At 37.8% G+C, this 18,497-nt stretch overlaps 1 protein-coding gene across 1 annotated transcript; it reads left to right on the top strand.

Moving 5' to 3' along the window:
- Positions 1-3,580: 3,580 nt before the first annotated feature.
- On the top strand, positions 3,581-13,447 carry LOC125404250 (C-type lectin domain family 2 member E-like). Its single transcript, XM_085687193.2, has 5 exons — positions 3,581-3,725; positions 8,545-8,670; positions 10,589-10,773; positions 11,278-11,384; positions 12,318-13,447. Exons 1-5 carry the CDS (start codon positions 3,668-3,670, stop codon positions 12,460-12,462), a joined length of 621 nt encoding a protein of 206 aa, XP_085543319.1. The 5' UTR covers positions 3,581-3,667; the 3' UTR covers positions 12,463-13,447.
- Positions 13,448-18,497: the final 5,050 nt, after the last annotated feature.

The raw sequence follows: 18,497 nt of genomic DNA, 5'->3' as shown, positions 1-18,497 counted from the left end.
AATTTTCTTGCTTTCTATTTAAAAAAAAAAGATAAGGCAAAGGGCACATGCAAAGTCATTACGTTGTTGGATGCAGAAGAACTTTGTTCTCTATTATCACTGCCCATCCCACTAGGGAAATATAGCGCAATACAGTTCTCTAGTACAGTGCATATATTACACTTCCCAGCATGCACTGAATGCAAATGTACTCATTCCTCTATTTTCTGTTGTAGTTAGTTCTTTATTGTATTCTTTTTATGATGAATGCTTTTCTTTTTTTAATTTATTAGACTTTTTTTAAAAAAAAATATCAATCCATATTCCCACTCCCTCCCCTCCTCCCATTCCCTCCACATACACACTCCCACCACACCCCCATCTAATCCTAAGAGAGGGTAAGACACATTGCTTTGGGGAAGGTCCAAGGCCCTCCCTACTACATCCAAAGATCGAAGTATCCCAAAAAGCCAGTACATGCAGTAGAGATAAATCCTGGTGCCACTGCCAGTGGTCCCTCAGTCTGCCCTAGTCATGCAATTGTCAACCACATTCAGAGGGACTAGTTTGGTCCTATGCTTGTTCCTTCCCAGTCCAGTTAGAGTTGGTTAGCTCCCATTAGTTTAGGTAAACTGTTTCAGTGACTGAACCCATCTTGGTATTGACCTCTTTCCTCATATTCTCATTCTTTCCACTCTTCAACTGGACCTTGGGAGCTTAGTCCAGTGCTATTTAAGAAGTGGGTCTCTGCCTCTGTTTTCATCTGTTGTTGGATGAAGGTTCTATGGTGATACTTAAGATAATCATCAGTCTGACTATAGGGTAAGTCAAGATCAGGCCCCCTCTCCTCTATTGCTTAGGGTCTTAGGTGAGGTCATCATTGTGGATTCCTGGGGATTTCTCTAGACCTAGGTTTCAGCTAACCTTATAATGGCTCCCTCAATTAAGATATCTCTTTCCTTGCTCTTATCTCATCTCCGTCCTTCCTCCATCTCAACTATCTCAGTCCCTCAAGTTCTCCTAACCCTCCTGTTCTTCTTCTAACCTCCCTTCTCCTCCTGTCCCCATGCTCCCAATTTTGTCAGGCAATCTTCTCTGTTTCCAATTTCCAGGTGGGCTTATATATGTTTTTCTTTGGGTTCACCTTATTACTTAGCTTCTCTAGGATCATGAACTATAGGCTCAATGTCCTTTGTTTATAGCTTGTATCCACTTATGAGTGAGTCCATACCATATTCATCTTTTGAGGCCTGGGTTACCTCACTCAGGATAGTGTTTTCTAATTCTATCCATTTTCATGCAAAATTCAAGATGTCATTGGGGGTTTTTTTTTGTTTTTTGTTGTTTTTTTTTAACCACTGAGTAGCATCTAATGTGTAAATTTATCACATTTTCATTATCCAGTCTTCAGCTGAGGAGCACCTAGGTTGTTTCCAGGTTCAGACTATTACAAATAATGTTTCTATGAGCATATTTGAACAAAGGCTTTTGTAGTACGATTGATCATCTTTTGGATTTATTCGCAAGAGTGGTATTGTTAGACCCTGAAGTAGGCTGATACTCAATATTCTGAGAAACCACCATACTGATTTCCAAGCTGGCTATACAAGTTTGCATTCCCATCAGCAATGAATAAGTGTTCTCCTTACTCCATATCCTCTCCAGCATAAACTATCATTCATGTTTTTGATCTTACAAATTCTGACAGGTGTAATATGTTATCTCAGAATTGTTTTGATTTGCATTTCCCTGATAGTTAAGGATGCTGAACTTTTCCTTAAGTATCTTTTGACAATTTGAGATTCCTCTGTTGAGAATTCTCTGTTTAGTTCAAAATCTCATTTTTTAATTGGGTTATTTAAATTTTTAATGTCTAATTTCGTGAGTTTTTCAAATATTTTAGAGATCAGTCCTTTGTCTGATGTGGGGTTGGTGAAGATCTTTTTCCATTAAGTGGGCTGCTTTTTTGTCTTATTGACTGTGTCCTTTGCTTTAGAGAAGCTTCTCAGTTTCCAGAGGTTCCATTAATTTATTGTTGCTCTCAGTATCTGTGCTACTGAGATTATATGTAGGAAGTGATCTCCTGTGCCCATGTGTTGCAGTCTATTTCCCACTTTCTCTTCTATCAGGTTCAGTGTGGTCAGATTTATATTGAGGTCTTTAATCCATTTGGACTTGAGTTTTGTTCCTGGTGATAGATATGGACCTATATTCTACAGGTTGACATCCAGTTATGCCAGAACCATTTGTTGGAGATGCTTTCTTTCTTCCATTGTGTAATTTTACCTCCTTTGTTGAAAATCAGGTGTTCATAGGCATGTGGATTAATATCCAGGTCTTCAATTCAATTCATTGGCCAACATCTCTGTTTTTCTGCCAATACCAAGCTGTTTTCATTACTGAAGCTCTGTAATAGAGCTTGATGTCAGGCATGGTAATGCCTCCAGAAGTTCCTTTATTGTACAGGGTTGTTTGGGCTACTTGGGTTTTTGTTTCTCCAAAGGAAGTTGATTATTATTGTTTCAAGGTCTGTGAAGAATTGTGTTGAGATTTTGTTTGGAATTGCATTGAATCTGTAGATGACTTTTGGTAGAATTGCCATTTTTACTATGTTGATTCCTCCTAGCCAAGAGCATGGGAGATCTTTTCATTTTCTGGTATCTTCTTCAATTTCTTTCATCAAAGACTTAAATTTCTTGTCAAATAGGTCTTTCACTTCTTTCATTAGTGTTACCCCAAGATATTTTGTGCTATGTGTTGCTATTGTGAAAGTTGATGCTTCTCTGATTTCCCTCTCAGTTTCTTTATCATTTATGTATAGGAGGGCTACTGATTTTTTTTTTTGAGTTGATCTTGTATCCTGTCACATTGAAGAAGTATTTATCAGCTGTAGGAGTTCTCTGGTAGAGTTTTTGGGGTCACTTTTGTACACTATCATATCATCTGAAAATAGGGAGAGTTTGACTTCTTTTGCAATTTGAATTCCCTTGATTTCCTTTTGTGTATTCAGAGCTTTATCCTGGGACCAGTGGCATTTCAGCAGATGCCTCATTCTTTCATCAAACATCAGAATTACTGAAAATTATCAGAATAACCAAATCTAGAAATATTTTGAGTAAGCATCTTCTAAAATTAAAATATTTAGCCTGAGTGTGGCAGTTTACATCTTTACGGATAGCATTTAGGAGACAAAGGCAAGTTGATCTCTATGAGAATGAAGCCAACTTTGTCAATATAGTGAGTTTGAGCCTAGCCAGAGCTACATTGTGAGACTGTTTTAATAAATATATAGAAGCAAAAAATAAATAAATCCTTTCTCCAGTTCATAACAAGTTTTATCAAAGCAGTATTTTTCTTTAAAAAATGGTGATAAGTACAGGACATTTTCAAATTCTAAAGTATTTATCAATTTCATTTATCATGTTTTAAGTTCTTAAGTTTATGTCACAATTGCATTTGTAATAAACTATGTGCTCAAAGGTAACATATTCAAAACTGATAAGGAGAGGTTAATGAATCACCCAGACAGGTTGGGCTGAGCTTCTGAAATGTATATAAGAAACAACACATGCATTACAAGGTTTCTTCTCCCTCCCCAGAGTTTCAAGTTTGAAATTTCCTGATGAATTCAGTTGAGTCTATTCCTCTGGTTTCATAGACGAGTGCTGCAAAGGTTGAAGAAGAATCCATGTGCATGCTAAAGAGAGACCTCACTACGCCAGACAGCCTGCAAGAGGTAAAAATAGGTATGTATTTTAATACAACTTGATTCACACTAGAAGATAGAGAGGAGATTTGTCAAGGACCCTGAGAGGTACTAAACCTCTTATCTGTTATCTATCATGATGAGTGTCTGTAGAAGTGGAAATGCTTAGAGGCCTTTGGTATATTAGTTACTATATCAGAGTATAAAATACTCAAGTATTTCTGAGCAAGAGAAATGAACAAAAAATTAATTACCAAATCCTGAGATATGGTTTTGGTTTGTTTGGTTGAGTTGCATTTCCTTTTAAATGATTTTAATTTTTAGTTTGTTTGTTTGTTTGTGTTTGTGTGTGTGTGTGTGTGTGTGTGTGTGTGTGTGAGTGTAGTTTACTAGCTCACTTTCTATCTGGTAATTTGCACTCTGGTGAGTTACTGGAAATAGCTGTAGACCATGCTCCTTATGTCCCAGAACAAAGGAAACTCTAACAGCACAGTTCTCTGATTTAGAACTCTCAATGTGCACAGCTGAGGAAGTTCCCTGTGGGGCTGGGGCCTGGGGTTTGCAGACCCAGTTGATTCAAAGGAAATGTGGGGAGGGGAGGTGCAGTTAGAAAGTTTTCTGGCATTTCTGGTTTATGCAAGTTATGGAAACAAGAAGTCTTGTGGAATTTTTCTCAAACTGTCTTCTGTATTTGGAAATTATCTGTTTTATTCTTTCATTTTTGGTCCTTTACTCCCTCTTCCTTTGCTCCAAAATTTTGTTTTCTTGCTTGCTTGTTTTAGTGAAATAATATGGGCTTCCTGGAAAATGAGAAATGTAGGTGTTTTTCAGTTTAGTCAAGTAGTCCCATATCTGAAACCATTTTCTTCTCTACACAGAAACACATACACACCCCATATTTCTCTGAGGCAAGTTAGCCCAGGCAGAGAATTTACCATACTATTTGTTTCAATTTTTGAATATGTGTCATATTTTTCATAACAAACATTTAGGGTTTAATTTCAAAAAAAGAACAAGTAAGAAAAGAGCAAAATAAAAGCCACATTTGCATGCAAATAAATCCATAACTTTCAGAGGTTTGGGGAGCTATTTAAGAGAAAAGTCGCTTATCAACTTTATTGAGATAGAAAGCCATTATGGAAATCTATACACATTAAATTCAATGGACATCTTTGTTTAATGTTCAGCCAAAAAGGAAAAAGGTTTGAAAAGTTTCTAAGGAGCCAAAATCCCAAGAATATTACCTATGTTGACCCAGCAACTTTGGGGACTCCACATTTAGCAAGTAGCTCCATAGGAGAACCAGATAGGTTCAGAGAAAGAGGGAAAAACCTGGCTTTGAACAAAATCCTAAAGAGATAGAAAAACAGAACAGAATATCTCAGATTTTCTGATTTAGAACTCAGAAAAGCCAGTGAGTGTCATGGACTGCTTGGTTGCAGCTCCACAGGTGACCACGCAGAGTGGAGTTTCAGGAAAGGAAAACAAAAACATTATCTCAGTAGAGAAAGATTTTCTCCTGCCTCCTCTTTAACATGGTTTTAGGTGAATCAGCCTTGCTGAGGTGAGGGGTGGTCTCTTGTCCATGTAATTGACAGACCCAGCAGGACTAACTCTTATGAAAAGATACAATGGTGTGTCGTGTCTACTCAGGACAAGAAGCAGATTCTGTCCATCTGAGAGGAGGGAACAGACTGAAGGGAGCACTGATATCTCCAATGGCCTCAAAGGCTGCTGTAACATTCCCTGCTCAAGATACCCCAAAAGTATTTACATTATGGGCTAACCCTGAGGAACTGACACAGTGTGTTTCTGCTAGGAAGATCTAGACAACCATTTCTAAAACTACTCAGCAGACATGTTTAGTGTTAGTTACAGCCTCATGCACAACATCCAGGCAGGGAGCTCTCTTAGAAGAAAGGAAATGGGAATTCAGTCATTTCTGACTTCTGGACTGGAGAGAATCAAACACATTTCCTGTTTCAAGGAGAATTGTAACTGCTCACCCTTGGGACCTCTGCTTCTAAATGTGTCTGACGCTTTTCTGTCTCCTGTCCTCCTCAGCTTAAGAATCCAGGCCTCTGTGAGATTTTTCCTTAGTGTAAACTAAGACTCCCTGTTTTCTTAAGAGTTTTGTGAATATGAACAAAATGTGGTGGTTAAAGTCAGCTGGAATTTTTTAAAAATGTAATTTATATTCAGTAAAATTTATTCATTTGTTGTACATTTCCATGAAATTTGCAAACATATATAAACAAGAAGTCTTCATCACAATCAAGGTAGAGACCTAAACCCCACCCCAAGCTCCCTGTGCCCTCATATAGACACTCCTCTACTCTGTACCCAGCCTATGCCATCCTTGCCCCTTCTGCTCTTACGCTCTTGCTTCTCCAGATCATCAGGGAGCTGGATCCCTGCAGTAGTAAATGCATCGAAGGTTCATCCACAGTGAGTTCAACAAGTGCTTGTCCTATAAGAACACAGCTGGCTAGAGTAGAAGAGATTCCAGAGCACGATTGGTGAGCGGTATGAGCTGTGAATTCAAAGTATGCATCTTCAGTTCGAATAGAAAAACAGGTCAGGAGAAAACTAACAGGAAACTGGTGGGTTTAAAAGAGTGAGAAAAAAGAGAGCAGGTGGGTAGCAGTCAGAATTTCCCAGCAGAAAAGCTCTTGTCTGTGGTCAGATTCTCCAACTAAGCTGCCCGGGGGCCTAAGTAGAGCTTTATTGTTGTTTTGGATTTTGGTGGTGATGAGAGTAGTATGGGCAGGGGGTGCTATTTAGAGGTCAGATGACAACCATGTGTATTTTGTTTTCTCATTTTACTTTTGTGCATATTCCAGGGATTGAACTGAGGTCACCAGGATTGAGGTGCAAGCACCTTTACCTACAGCCAAGGGAAACTAAATTTAAAATTTTTTAAGAGATGGTTAACCTGTCCAGCATGTTCTGCTATAGGGGCCTCTGGGGTCAGCAGGTTGAGAAGCTTTTAACCAGCGTAAGAATGGGCAGGTATAAGCACAAAGTCCAGTTTTCTTTCTCAATTATTTTCACCAGTGCTGAGTAATGTTGCTTTACTTTGTCACAAGGTCAGAGATCTTTGAATTGTTGCGAATTACAGGGTTAACTCATAAAGTTACTGCAAACACAGGCAGGTGTTTTATGTAAACACAGGTACTTCCCTTAGATCCAGAGCACGAGGTAAATGTAGACTCATTTTAACAAAATGCTAAGTTGTATTTCAACTATTTCCCCAAAGCCTGGTATTATTAATTAATTAATTAATTATTAAACATATTTGATGAACCATGTAAGCATCATTTTATTCCATAATAAGGCACATTTTTTCTTAAAAAGCAATCATATTTCCTGGATGTTAAGAATTTGTTGTATTTAATATTTTCTTTGAGCATTAAATCTATTTCCTCTATAGTAACTTCAACAACTGAGATTCGCTCTTCCATCTCTTGTATTCTGTTGGTTATGCTTACCTCTGTAGTTTCCATTCATTTAGCCAGATTTTCCATACCAAGAATTTCCTCAGTTTGTGTTCTCTTTATTGTCTCTATTTCAGTCTTCAAGTCTTGAACTGTTTGTTTCACCTATTTGATTCTTTTTCTTTGAGAGATTTATTGATTTCTCACAATTCTTTGTTCTTTCCTTCATTTCTTTAGGGAAGTTTTTCATTTCCTCTTTAAAGGTCTCCATCATCTTCATAAAGTTATGATTAAAATTGTTTTCTTCTGCTTCTTCTGGGTTAGGATAATCAAGTCTTTCTGTTGTGTGATCACTAGGTTCTGCTGTTAACATGTTTCTTTTTAGGTTGTTGGATGAATTCTTCCAATGGTGCCTAGCCATTTCTTCCTTCAGGTGGTGCCAGCAGTGTCTTTTCCTCTTGGTTCACTCTAGCAGTGGCTGTTTATTTCTTTGGGAACTGTTCTTGGTCTGTTCTGTACTGTCAATGTCTGTGTCTCAGGAAGCCTGAGGTTTCTCTTGGCCCTCTCTCTTGGCCTGCTTTATTGGTCTGCTCTCTTGGTTTGCTCTCTTGGTCCACTCTGTGCATTCACAGCTTGTGCTTCAGAGTTCCACTCTTGGTACTCTCTATGTAGGTGCAGCACGTGTTTCAGCATTCCTCTGAGGTTGCCGGAGGGGGAGGGTGGGATAGGAGGGTTTGGGGGCAGAGTGGTTGGTACTTGTAGCTTTCAGGATCCAATGGATGGGATAGGAGTGTTGGAGCAATCTAACTGTAGGAAACTTACCTGTTGGCTAGCTAGAGAAACCAGTTTAGGTGGGGTAGGGGCCTAGGGTTTTGCCACAGTGTGGAGGGCCTAGGGAGTGGGGTATCTCACCAGGTGGGTGGTCACACACTTCTTGGTCCTCTCTGTGCATTAGCAGGCTGTGTTTCAAAGTTCCACTTGAACTCCTTACTCTTAGGCATCCACCTCCTATGTACAAGAACCACAGTACTGTGCTACCCCATCTGGCACACTGATTTTTATTGTTGTTGTTATTGTTATTATTATTATTATTCCCTCAGTTTTAGCCAAGTCTCTTCTTATAAAAATAAACCTAACCTATTGGTAGTGTTACATTGTTTCTTTTTCACGTTGAACTTCACTATTTCTGTTTCTTGGTTCTTCACTTGTCCTTAGTTCAATCAACTGGTAAATTCCCTGGGGAAAACTCTGTTTTCCATTTGTCTAGCCTTCTGTGGGCCAAAGACATCATTTTTGGACCAGGACTTTTGAGAGGGACATTTCCAGGGGAATAATACAAGCCAAATATACAGTTGATTCTGGATAAATGTATCTTTTACCCAAAGGGACTTGAGCTTGATGTTCTCATATTTATAATTTTAGGTGAAAAACTGCAAGGAAAATGTCTCAGAAATGTCTCCCCTGAGTCTCCTGTTAAGCTTTACTGCTGCTATATAGTGATCATGGTTCTCACTGTAGCTGTAATTGGACTTTCAATTGCTTTGTCAGGTAAGTGACTCATGCTTCAAATTCTGAAACATTCCGTATATATTCACATTGTCATCTCCAAAAGTAAGAAAAGCTGTCAGGATTGAAACTAGGAAAATTATTATTTTTATAACCGTTTTTATGGCTTATGGGCCCTTGACTGCATCCCGTCCTTCCTTGTCACCCTACACCAGTCTTCCTTGTTCTGTTCTCTAAGTATTGTACCATAGCCACCCTCACACTTGTTTACACTGTATGTCATAGACTGGGATTGCATGTGACAGAGTACATGGGATCTCTTTCTTCCTCAGTTTGAGTGACATCACTTGGTATTATACTTTAATAGTCTGTCCACTTTCCTGAAAATTTCATTTTTCTTTATAGTTGAATAACATTCTGTTTTTTCCATGTAACACATTTTCATTCCTTTCATTCATCAGTTGATGGACATATAGGTCAGGTACATTTTCTTACTATTGTGAATAGGGGAGCAATAAACACAGATTACAATTTTCTGTGGTAGGATATGGGGGTTGCTTCTTGTATGTCCAGGAGTGGTAAATCTTGGTCACATGACAAGTTTAATTTTTAGTTTTCTGAGGAACCTCCATATTGGCTGTATCAGTTTGTACTCCCGCCAGCAGTAAATAAGTGTCCTTATTTTTGCACATGCTTCTAAACAAGTTGGCCTTGAACTCACAGAGATCTGCATGCCTCTGCCTCTCACACACTGGAATTAAAGTTGTGTCACTACAGCCCAGCATTGTTGTCAGATTTCTTACTGATAGCCATTTTGATTGGCTCTAACAAAAGCCAGAATATGTTTATATACATTTAATTGTGTAATAGAATTATAGAAAGCCCACTACCAAAATTTAATTATCAAAAAAGCTATTTTGTCCATGCCATGTTTTATAGGCTGGAATTTCCTTATAGTGAAATCCAGACAAGTGAGGAATTTTCTTTCTTTTGTCAAGAATAAATGAAGAAAAAAAGAACCTATCACAGAGATACTCACATATCCATGTTTACTGTTCCCTATTTGCAATAGGATGGAAATGAAAGTAGAGATGAAAGCTTCTGTCCTACCCAGTCCCACAGTCATTCAGTCCCGAAGAAAAACACAGAGGCTTAAATTAATTATAAACTGTTTTGCCTATAGCTCAGGTTTACTAACTCACAATTCTTGTCTATGTTTAGCTACATGGCTTGTTACCTTTTTTCATTAAGCATTGTCATCTTGTTCACTCTGCATCTGGCTGGTGACTGAATTTCTGCATTTCTTCTTCCCAGAATTCCTTTAGTCTGGTCACCCCACCTAGACTTCTTGACTGGTTACTGGCCAATCAGAGTTTTATTAAACTATTATGAGTGACAAATCTTTATAGTGTACAAGAGCATTATCACACAGTATTTCCCCTTTTTACTTTATAAAAACTCTGAATCTAATTTCCTTTACTTAGCTTTTTCTGACCATTATTCATAACAACTTGTAATCAATACTCTAAAAAAAGAGTTCCAATTTGTAGAAAGGTGCTGATAATTTTATGAGGACCCAAGAAAATTTAGGATTATGGTCAAGTCCTGACTGGAGTATTTTATAAAGATGAGTCATCTCAGCCAGGAGTCTTGAGGATGTTCTGGATGCAGAACTCAGAGGAAACTGCAACAAAGGTGCTCTGAAATGTTGGATCCTCTGGGCCATCAATTCCCACTGAATATTTTTCAGGGGTACTCCTTGATCAAACCTTATTTTGTAACCCAGAATGAATCCACAGCCTTTCATTTCCTGTGTAAACGAAAGGAAAGTCTCTTCTCCAAAATAACATATCTTTCTACTTAAATTTTCAAGTCAAGACATTTTCAAAATTTATAGGTTGGATTAATCCAGCAGTCTTTATAAGCAAATGTCTTATTCATGACACTGTCTGCATTTTAGTGAGGAAAGAAAACATAGCCATTTCAAGACCTGGACCTTACTATTCTACATGTCCAAAAGACTGGATTGGATTTGGAAGCAAATGTTTTTATTTTTCTGAAGATGTAAGAAATTGGACATTCAGTCAAACCTACTGCATGGCACTAGAGGCCCATCTTGCTCGATTTGATAGCCTTGAGGAGCAGGTAAGAAAGGATCATGAATTGGTTTGTTGTTTGTTCTATTGAATATGCATTGTATTAATATAGAGATCTTAAAGAAAGAATCCCACCTCAGGCAGTTGGGGCATATAGGGAGCACATTAGTAGTGTGGTGCCAATTGCTTCTAGTTTGGGCACCGAGACATTCCAAAGACATACTCTCATATAGTGCTCATCGTAAAACCTGAGATGCCTGGTGGTCGTGTAAGTTTTCCTTGAAACTATCAGGTTTTGCATACTGAATATGGCAACTGTTAAAAGCTGCAAGGATATTTTCAATAACGAACTTTCCCGGTCACCATGGAAAAGGTGGCCAGCAATGTTTTAGGTTATGAGTGTAAAATATATCCACTGAGAACTGGGAATTATTGTGGCTCCAAAATTAATGACCATTAGCCACCATCCCTAGAATAGGCTGTAGGTTAGAGATACTCAGTGGTCACCTGAAGCTGAGAGACACATGCATTTTTTTTCTATTTTTTATTACAGAATTTCCTGAAGAGATACAAGGGAACTTCTGACTACTGGATTGGTCTGCACAGAGAGTCACCAGAGCATCCTTGGGCATGGACAGACAACACTGAATATAACAACTTGTATGTTTTTTAGATGACTTTTTTTTCTACTGTGATCATTTGTTGTGAAGTGTGTTTCTTGTGCCTATAAGAGATTGATAATTGTGTCATGTGACTCCAACTGTACTGAAAAGAAAGAAATACAAATCGTCTAAGTGGAGGAGTGACCCAGATGTAGGGTGTGTGCTTACGTGCAGAGCCAAATTCAAGCAACCTCCACATTCCTACAAATTTAAATACTTTGGATGTTCTCCCACTCATTGGCCATAATTTTCAAAGCATTTTCTTAGTGTGATTTCACTCAAAATCTTTAGCATGATGATGGCAATTGGGTTAGATTTTGTCTGCTCTATCTCTCATCAAAAATTTTCCTTGACAATAGACACTCATGGGAAGTAGATAGAAGCTAGGATGGGCAGTTAGAGCTCTGAAACCCCAGGAAGCCACTGCAGAACCGTGGGCTATGGCTTGTCAGAGAGCTGTTTGCACAGCTAACTGTTCACAGTTACCGAAACCCGAAGGACATTCAGCCTCCACTAAAGTCTCAACATCAAAGAGTACTGAGACACCTCTTGGATGAAAGAATAGCTCTTTGAATAGAACAATAAAACACAGACTGAGTCACATCCATCATTAAAGACCTGTCAGTAATTTACTAAGAAATGGGTTTTTTCCCTACTTTTATATATGTGTAAAATGTATCAAGATAGAACTGAAAATCATCTTAAGAGACGCCACCCATGGATGGCAGCAGTGCATTTGAACATGACATCAAAAGCCAGTCAAATGCCTTTGCAAATTATACAAGACTCAACATGAAACATGAGCAAATGACACAAGTGTGGTGTTCAAGTCGAACTTTGACATATAGAAGTTCCTAGGTGCAAAACTGGTTCAGGTGTTTGAATAGAATACGGCCTATATGGAATTTTTTTTGTCTGTTTTTTGCTTTAGGGTTTTCACCCAAGGAAACAGAGAATGTGCCTACCTGAGTGACAGTGGGATCAGCAGTGCCAAGGACTACACACCTAAGAAGTGGATTTGTAGCAAGTACAGCAGATATACTTTACAATGCCCAGAAATTTTCAACCCAAGTTAGGGAATATGCCAAAGCATGCCTGATAAACAGATGCTCTGTGACCTGTTATCTACAGTTGCTGCCCCACCCCTGATCTGCTAAAATCATCAAAATCCTTCAATAATATGTGTTGACAAAAAAGATGAAAACTCAGAGGATCATAGATAAGGAAAATGAGCATGAATAATTTTAAATTCAATAGGTATTTGAATATGAGTTAGTATTCATATATTAAACTTAAAATACAATCATATCTGTATTAGTGAGCTTAACCTTTAGGGCCAGATATGAATTTTTTAAATTGGTTTATGTATTGAAAGCATGGAACCTAAAAATATGGGATGACTGAGTCCATGGAAGTGATTCAACAACCACAATAGAGATGATAATTGGTGTGAAGTCTCCAAATACTATTGTAAATTTGATCATCATTCTTTTACAAAATTCAATGACCATTATGAAGGGAGATCTAGACAAGACCACATTCTGTGATTTAATACCATTGTCAAAATGATTTTAAATTTTACTTATCAGTGTTCTTTTTTAATTCAAATAGACTAAGAATATATTATTAGAAAATGTCAATTTAGCTTTCTAATGAAACTTTTTTCGGAGTTTCATGTTCAAGAATGCTAAATTACTGAACCTCCTTAAAACATTTTATTCTAATCTTGCAATGATTTAAACATTTTTAATATTTAGGAGCAAAATATTTTTCTTGATCATATGCTATACTGTACTGATGAGTCCCAAAAAGGACGAAATAACAGGTCACAAGCATCGTTTCTGTTAAATCTGTCTTCTCACTTTATTGACATATAGTTTAAATCTTCTCAGGCATGCTAGGCAAACACTGCACTTCTCATATTTACCACCATCCCTTCTTGTAAATTTTGTTTTGTAACAAGACTGCTTTGTAATTCCCAAATGACTGTAATTGGAGCTATATATTACCACAGAGGAAATATCTTTACTCTTTATTAAAATATTTGTTCATGAACAGTGATATGACTCTGAAGGTAAATGTACCTGCCACTAAGACTGGTAACTTGATTTTGACACCGGGACCCACACGTTAGAAGCAGAAAATCTTCCCCAGAAAGTTTCTCCTATGGCCTTCACAGTTGTGCTATACATATACAGATCCCAAATAAGTAAGGAAAAACACTTAATGGTTTTTGTAGTAGACTGCTTATTTTGAGTATATATTTTTATTTTTTGTTATTGTTTTTCTTTCTTTCCTTTTTCTTTCTTTTGTTTTGTTTTCCACGACAAAATTTCTGTGTGGAGCCTTGACTTTCCTGAACTTTGCTTTGTAGACAAACTCAGAGATCTGCCTTCCTCTGCCTCCCAAGTCATGTACCACCTGTTTTTTGTTTGTTTTGTTTTTAATACCAGCATATTTCATTCAAGAAAACATGTTTCCCAGTGTTATGCTTCAACTTCATTTAACCCTTTTTGTTTTGCAGTCCATTTTATTTCCAGTAAACTAATAAAAAGGTTCTCACTGAGAACAATGCAGTGTACCTAGAACAAGTGTTCAAATTGTGTATGTGCAAGGAAGGTAAGCTTTCATGACAGTGACTGAAAGAAGCTATTTTCCTATAAAAACTCAGAGAAACAAATGACTTTATATCATTAAACTATGTATGTTTGGTTGGCATGTGATCAACTTTCCTGGGGAGATATAAGACACAAATCTACTAACTCCAGAGAAGGAGCGCATGATGGACCAAAATACAGATATCACCCAAGTTCAACTTGGTGAACCAATGAGTTTTATTTGGGTTCCTTATAAGAATATGATGGGAGGTTACTTACAAGATCAGAGTTGATTCAAAGACAGATGCGGCAAAGCCCACTCTAGCATGGGTGGCAGTTCCCAAAAGCTAGACAACTGGAATACACTACACAACCTGCAGACGACTCATCAGTTTGGAGAGTGCCTACCTTGGTTACTTTTCTATTGCTGTGAAATGACACAATGACCAAGACAACTTATAAAAGAAAGAAGTTGTGAGGAGCTTGCTTAACATTTCAGATGATGAAGTGATGACCATCATGGTAGGCAGCATGGCAACAGGCAGGCAGAAATGGTGTGAGAACAATGGCTTGCATATCAATACAGCAACCATGAGACAAAAAGAGATAGCTGACCTGGGATGGTGTGGATATTTAAAACCCCAACTCCAGTGACACAACTCCTGTAAAAAAGTCACAGCTCCTCCAGCAAGGCCACCTCTCCAACAAGGGCACACCTCTTCTACCAAGGCCATATTTCACTATCTTCTCCAAAAAGATACAACAAATGTGGACTAAGTATTCAAATATATGAGCCTTTGGAAGGAAGCCATGTTCATCCAAATCACCACAATGTCCTCTCCAGGGTCTCAGTTGGTCTGTGCCTCTTCTAGGGAATCCTGCTGGTCTGCTTCTTCCAGGCAGTCAGGCTTGTCTGACAGTGACTCCCAGAAGTCACTTACTGTGTATACACTCTTGGGGAGGAAGGGGACTAGTGAATCTGCTAATGTCAGAGAATTCCTAGAGCTGTTTTGAGTTGTTTAAATTCCTGTCTTTCTAGTTCCTCTTAAAGATGGAATATTTCCCCGAGGAAATGGCAACACTGCAATATTAATTCACAGAAGTTTGACTGATGTTGTAAGCCCAGCTGGTATAGCACTTATGGACAAACTGACTTGTGAGTCACATACCAAGAAAATATAAATTACCTGAATAATAATTCAGTATCTTGAAAATTTTTTGTAGCCCCTGTTACAGTGCTTGTTCACATGTAAAGTAGGTCAGTGGGTGGCTATATTACTGGATATCTTGTCTGTGAATATACCTCACCAGGCTCAGTAAATGCTTACTGTCCTGTTCTTCCACCTTTTCATTATGGAGTTTGAAATGAAAAGAGTAGTAATAATCTTCACTAGACTATAACTTCTTAGTGACACTGCTGCCACCCACTGCTGATAGCTATTCAAAACATTCTCATAATCAATTCACCACCAGCTGAAGGAAATGAAATTTGAATTTTGCTGTTTTCCTGAATAGTGATAGACTGAATGTGGCTTCTGTATGAAAGACAGCAGTAGTGAACCCTGGCACTCAGCTATTTCGTGTTCATAGTGTTTTCTGTGGCCAGCATTGTTTAGATGAAGTTATTGCTTATATTTCAGGAGACATACAAAGCCACATTATAAAAGCTTTATAAGTTGGTTGTAGTCATCCACATCTTTAACCCCAGTAACTAGTTGACAGAATCAAGAAGATCTATGTGAGTTTGAGGCTAACAATGTCTACATTAAAAAAGTTCCAGGCCAGCCCAGGCTACATAGTGAAATCCTGTCTCAAAAAGAAAGCCCACAGCAACAAACAAAACCACTTTTATATTAGTGCTCTAATTTAAAAGCGAAATCTTACTGAGGGGCTGGAGAGATGCCTCACTGGTTAAAAGGACTGATTGCTCTTGTGAAAGACCCAAGTTTCATTCCTAACACTCCATGGTGACCTATAACCATCCCTAACTCAAGTGTCAGGTGATCAGGTGCCCTCTTCTGACCTCTGCAGGCACCAGGTATGCACATGATGTACATACCTACACACAGGCAGGCAATTATACACATGGATATAAAATTTAAAAATCTTTAAAATGTATAAGTAAGCTTAAAACAACAACATGAATCTCTATTACAAGTCTGAAGACCAGAGAATCAAAAGAGATCTCTTTGGACTAAGATTTATAGTAGAGCCATGCTCCTTTTGGAGGGTTAAGGGCAAACTCTTCCTTGGTCGAACTGTTTCAAGAAACTACCTGTTTTCCAGGGCCAGAGCCTCTTCCTCCATTTTCCGAGCCAAGTGTATAACTGCTTTAAATTTTTATCTTATGCCATCTTTCCTATTGAGGAACTCCACAATTAAGTTAGAACCTATACTTGATTCAGAAAAATCTCTCCAAATCAAGGTCTTCAATCACATTTGAAAAGTTAATTTTGCTATGTAACGTGGCCTATATGCAGGATAGAAGGTTAGGGAAATTGAGTGTTAGGGACCATTACTCTTGTAACTACACATGTACGAATTTAAACAGCCATCAGGCTCCAAAGGTCATATTGAACGTGGTCTGCTTTTGCTCCAAAATCTTTGACCCTTTTGCCTCATAAAACACTGTCTCTCAAATATCATATGTATTCACTCAAAAGTGACTTTTAGACATAAAGAAAAAATAGCTTAAAATTCACAATCCCAGAAAACCTAGACAACAAAGAGGGCCCTAAGAGAGACATACATAGATCTAATCTATATGGGAAGTAGAAAAAGTCAAGATCTCCTGGCTAAATTCAGAGCATGAAGATCATGGAAGAGTGTTGAAGGGGAGGAGAAGAAAGAAAGGAAGGGGAGTGGAGAAAAAAATATAGCTCAATAAAAACAATAGAAAACACTGTCCTTTATGTTTCTTACTCATCTATTCTTTCTATCATGTCAGGCTGTCAAAATATGCAGGTCTTAGGGCAATGAGGCAAAGGCAAACTGGAACTTCTAATTTCCTTGACATTTTGCTAGCTCTTTGTATCTTTTAAACATGCCATTTATGAGTAATCACCCACATTTTTGTCTAGGACTTTTATTAAAATGCATGGACCCAAGGGTACTTGAACAATCACAATAAACTCTCTGGTCAGCTAAGATAAGCTGGGATGTGCTTGTCTCTTAAGTTCATAGCTACTCACTCTGTCTAAGAAGAATAGAAATAGACTCCTGAGGAAGGTGCTGCCTCACTGTTTATGGTAAAATTGATGGAAATATTTTTTGCTTTTTGGAGGATGGGAGTGTGTCTCTGAAAAGGAAAAGAAAGATAATAGAAACTATCCAGTGCATGAGTATTAATAATAAACTTATATGTGTTGAGACTAAATTCTTTAAATGTTCCTAATAGAATAGTCAATTGAGACTCAACCCACACAAAGAAATATAGACAGTTAAGGGATGTTAAGGGAGAAGATGACAGTAATTGTTTATCTGAGCCAAATGATCAGTTCTGAAAACAACGTACAAATGACATTACACAGACTGAGAAGGTTCTATTTAGAAATATAAGTCTGCTTGCATGAATAACATTTAATGCAAAATAGACAATGAATTATAAAGAGAATAAGGAGAGAGTGTATTTGTAGGAGGGTTTAGAGGGAGTGTAGAGAAGGGAGAAATATAATTATATTATAATCTTGAAAATACTTTAAAGTTTATTTAAATTGCAATTGTTTTAACAGTTTCCTTTTAATTTTTATCTATTTTCCTTTTCTTTATTAAAAATGGATTTTTTCATCCAATATATTATAATTATGGTTTCCCTCCTTCAGATTCCCCCTATCTTCCCAGTCTCCCAAATCCACACCCTTTTTTTCTCTCATTAGAAAACAAACAAGAATATAAATAACATTTTAATTAATTTAACTTAATAACAAAATAAAAACAAACAAGCCATAATTGGACAAAGAAATAAAAGAAGACAGAAAAAAATCCCCAAACACAAGGAACATGTATAGACAAAAGATAACACATTTGCACACACAGAAATTACATAAAAACACAAAATCAGAAACTGTAATATATAACCCAAAGACCTGAAAACTTAAAAAAATTTCCAGGTAAACAACTATGACACAAAAATATCTCCAATATATTTTGAGTTTGTCTTATGTAGGCTGTCTACTGTTGGACATAGGACAAACCTTAAGTGTGATTGGTGCACCCTGTGGCGCGCTTCCTGACCAGCAGGAATGGACGACCACGAAATCGAGATTCCTTCCCAAATCACGCCTTTATTCGGAGCCACTCGGTTGAGGAAAATTGGGGAAAAGGAAAGGGAGAGAAAGCGAAAGAGGAAGAGAGAGAGAGCAAAGCCCAGAGGCAGCTGCTTTTAAACGGTGGAGAGGCTTGGAAACTGTCCTGATTGGATAATACCCTTCTGCTGGTGCCCAGGGCTCTCGGGATAGGCTAGGGAACCAAGGCTCATCTGCGCATGTGCAGGCAGGGGTGCTCAGCCCCACGTG

The sequence above is a fragment of the Myodes glareolus genome, chromosome 3 (genome assembly GCF_982192425.1).
Source record: "Myodes glareolus chromosome 3, mMyoGla1.1, whole genome shotgun sequence".
Lineage (NCBI taxonomy): Eukaryota > Metazoa > Chordata > Mammalia > Rodentia > Cricetidae > Myodes > Myodes glareolus.
The sequence above is the reverse complement of the archived record's forward strand: the minus strand, read 5'-3'. Positions and strand labels throughout refer to the sequence as shown.

Bases quoted from the DNA above. Each gene is read 5' to 3' on its own strand.
- LOC125404250 (XM_085687193.2), top strand. From the start codon at position 3,668: ATGTGCATGCTAAAGAGAGACCTCACTACGCCAGACAGCCTGCAAGAG. The intron at 8,671-10,588 runs GTAAGTGACTCA...TCTGCATTTTAG, and splicing joins ACTTTCAATTGCTTTGTCAG to TGAGGAAAGAAAACATAGCC. The intron at 10,774-11,277 runs GTAAGAAAGGAT...TTTTTATTACAG, and splicing joins TTGATAGCCTTGAGGAGCAG to AATTTCCTGAAGAGATACAA.